The sequence below is a fragment of the Nicotiana tabacum genome, chromosome 17 (assembly GCF_000715075.1).
Source record: "Nicotiana tabacum cultivar K326 chromosome 17, ASM71507v2, whole genome shotgun sequence".
NCBI classification, from domain to species: Eukaryota; Viridiplantae; Streptophyta; class Magnoliopsida; order Solanales; family Solanaceae; genus Nicotiana; species Nicotiana tabacum.
Genome location: NC_134096.1, coordinates 153144892 through 153147828, shown reverse-complemented (window position 1 = coordinate 153147828; position 2937 = coordinate 153144892). Strand labels below are relative to the sequence as shown.

General features: G+C 40.9%; 2 protein-coding genes across 2 annotated transcripts; both read left to right on the top strand.

Moving 5' to 3' along the window:
- Window positions 1-685: 685 nt before the first annotated feature.
- LOC142172178 (uncharacterized) lies at window positions 686-1509 on the top strand. The gene is made up of 2 exons (XM_075235962.1): window positions 686-846; window positions 963-1509. The coding sequence occupies exons 1-2, from the start codon at window positions 686-688 to the stop codon at window positions 1507-1509; spliced, it is 708 nt and encodes a 235-aa protein (XP_075092063.1).
- A 716-nt stretch (window positions 1510-2225) lies between these two features.
- On the top strand, window positions 2226-2651 carry LOC142172177 (uncharacterized). The gene has a single exon (XM_075235961.1). It carries the CDS (start codon window positions 2226-2228, stop codon window positions 2649-2651), a length of 426 nt encoding a protein of 141 aa, XP_075092062.1.
- Window positions 2652-2937: the final 286 nt, after the last annotated feature.

Sequence of the window (2937 nt, the reverse complement as noted above, 5' to 3'; positions counted from 1 at the left end):
CCATGACATGATGCACAAAGAGATTGAAGTGTATGTTGATGATGTGATCATTAAGTCGAGAACACAAGCTGACCATGTGCAAGACTTGAAAAAGTTCTTTGAAAGGCTACGAAGGTACAATCTCAAACTCAATCCATCCAAATGTGCATTTGGAGTTCCTTCTGGGAAGCTTTTGGGTTTTATAGTTAGTCGAAGAGGCATTGAGTTAGATCCCTCCAAGATAAAAACCATTCGAGAGCTGCCTCCCCCGAAGAACAAAACAGAAGTCATGAGTTTACTCGGGAGGTTGAATTACATTAGCAGGTTCATCTCACAGCTTACAACCACATGTGAGCCTATTTTTAAGTTGTTGAAAAAGAACGCCGCTATCAAGTGGACAGATGAGTGCCAAGAAGCTTTTGATAAGATCAAGGAATATTTGTCAAATCCCCCTGTTTTGGTCCCGCCGGAACCTGATAGGCCTCTGTTTTTATATCTGTCAGTAATGGATAGTTCCTTTGGTTGTGTTCTGGGTCAACATGATGCCACAGGCAAAAGGTAACAAGCAATATATTATTTGAGCAAAAAGTTCACCACTTATGAGGACAAATACACTCTTTTGGAAAGGAAATGTTGCGCCTTAACCTGGGTCGCCCAGAAGCTTAGGCATTATCTTTTGGCCTATACAACTTACCTCATATCCCGAATGGATTCCCTGAAGTACATCTTTCAGAAGCCGATGCCAACAAGCAAATTGGCAAAGTGGCAAATCTTGCTCACAGAGTTTGATATTGTTTATGTCACTCACACTGCCATGAAGGCACAAGCTTTGGCTGATCATCTGGTAGAAAACCCGGTTGATGATGAGTATGAGTCTTTGAACACATATTTCCCAGATGAAGAGGTTAATTTAGTTGAAGAAGTAGTCCAAGATGACAGTCAAATTTGGAAACTATACTTTGATGGGGCTGTCAACATCAAAGGCGTAGGGATTGGGACAATTCTGGTATCACCTACTGGGCAACATTACCCTGCTACGGCGCGACTTCGTTTTTCTATACAAACAACACAACAGAATATGAAGCTTGCATCATGGGTCTGAACATGGCAATAAATCTAAATGTGCATGAACTGTTGGTGATGGGAGATTCAGATTTGCTTATTCGGCAGGCTCAAGGTGATTGGGAGACTCAAGACATCAAGCTCATTCCATATAGACAATGTGTGGAGGATCTTAGCAAAAGGTTCAAGTCCATCGAATTCAGGTACATTCCTAAGTTTCACAATGAATTAGCCGATGCCTTGGCCACCCTAGCCTCAATGCTTCCATATCCGGGTAATACTCACATTGACCCATTAGAAATTCAAATTCGGTATCAACATGGTTATTGTAATACAATTGAAGCAGAACTAGATGGTGAACCATGGTATCGTGATATTAAACAGTTTCTGAAACAAGAGAATATCCGGACCATGCTAATAGGGATCAAAAGAGAAGTATTAGGCGACTGTCTAATGGTTTCTTTTTGAGTGGAAAAATTCTATACAAAAGAACTCTGGATTTGAATTTGTTGAGATGTGTGGATGCCAAAGAAGCTGAAATGATTATGAATGAGGTGCATTCGGGAGTTTGTGGTCCGCACATGAATGGATATCTTCTAGCAAAGAAAATCCTTCGGGCAGGATATTATTGGCTTACTATGGAACAAGATTGCTTTCGTTTTGTTCGCAAGTGCCACCAGTGCCAGATTCACAGTGATTTGATTCACTCGCCACCTTCAGATTTGTATCCTATGTCGGCTCCTTGGCCTTTTGTTGCTTGGGGAATGGACGTCATTGGCCTAATCGAGCCAAAAGCTTCAAATGGGCACAGATTCATCTTGGTTGCAATTGATTACTTCACCAAATAGGTGGAAGCTATTACATTGAAAGCAGTTACCAAGAAAGCAGTAGTAGACTTTGTTCACTCCAACATCATCTGTCGTTTCAGTATTCCAAAAATCATTATCACGGATAATGCTGCTAATTTGAATAGTCATCTAATGAAGGAGGTATGTGAACAATTTAAAATTGAGCATCGCAATTCTACTCCTTACCGTCCCAAAGCTAATGGAGCTATTGAAGCTGCAAATAAGAACATCAAGAAGATTCTTAGGAAGATGATCCAAGGGTCTAGACAATGGCACGAGAAACTACCTTTTGCTCTTTTGGGATACTGGACAACTGTCCGTACATCAGTTGGCGCAATGCCCTACTTATTGGTTTATGGAACTGAAGCGGTCATACCTGCTGAAATTGAGATTCCCTCTCTCCGAATCATTGTTGAAGCAGGGATTGAGGACACTGAATGGGTGAAGTCCCGATTGGAACAGTTGAATTTGATTAATGAAAAGCGTTTGGCGGCAGTTTGTTTTGGTCAGTTATACCAACAAAGAATGGCACGCGCTTATAATAAGAAAGTGCACCCAAGACAATTCGAGGTAGGACAACTTGTTTTGAAACGTATCTTTCCGCACCAGGAAGAATCAAAAGGAAAGTTCGCCCCAAATTGGCAAGGTCCTTACCTCGTCAAGAAAGTATTGTCAAAAGGAGCTCTACACTTGGTAGATATAGAAGGAAAGGTGACTGATATATCCGTCAATGCAGATGCGGTCAAGAGATACTATGTATGACATGGCTATGTTGGGGTATTCTTATATTTAGCATTCTCAGGTTGGGATGACGAAAGGCTATCATTCTCGCTACCCAAACACTGGTCAACCCTAGTTATCCCTTTGAAGCCTTGTTTATATTTATTTGTTTTCCCCTCTTTTGGAACCAATGTACTTATAAAAATTAAAAAAAAAAAAACACCATCAAAACAAGTTCATGTTCATTGAACTACGTTCGACCTGATTCCGAAAGGATACATAGGCAGCCTCACTCTGGGGTTCGATCACACCAAAACAAAAGTCCATA

Excerpts from the sequence above, each read along its gene's own strand:
- LOC142172178 (XM_075235962.1), top strand. The coding sequence starts at position 686 with ATGGATTCCCTGAAGTACATCTTTCAGAAGCCGATGCCAACAAGCAAA. Across the intron at positions 847-962 it reads GAAAACCCGGTTGATGATGA|GCGTAGGGATTGGGACAATT; the intron begins GTATGAGTCTTT and ends TCAACATCAAAG.
- LOC142172177 (XM_075235961.1), top strand. The coding sequence starts at position 2,226 with ATGCCCTACTTATTGGTTTATGGAACTGAAGCGGTCATACCTGCTGAA.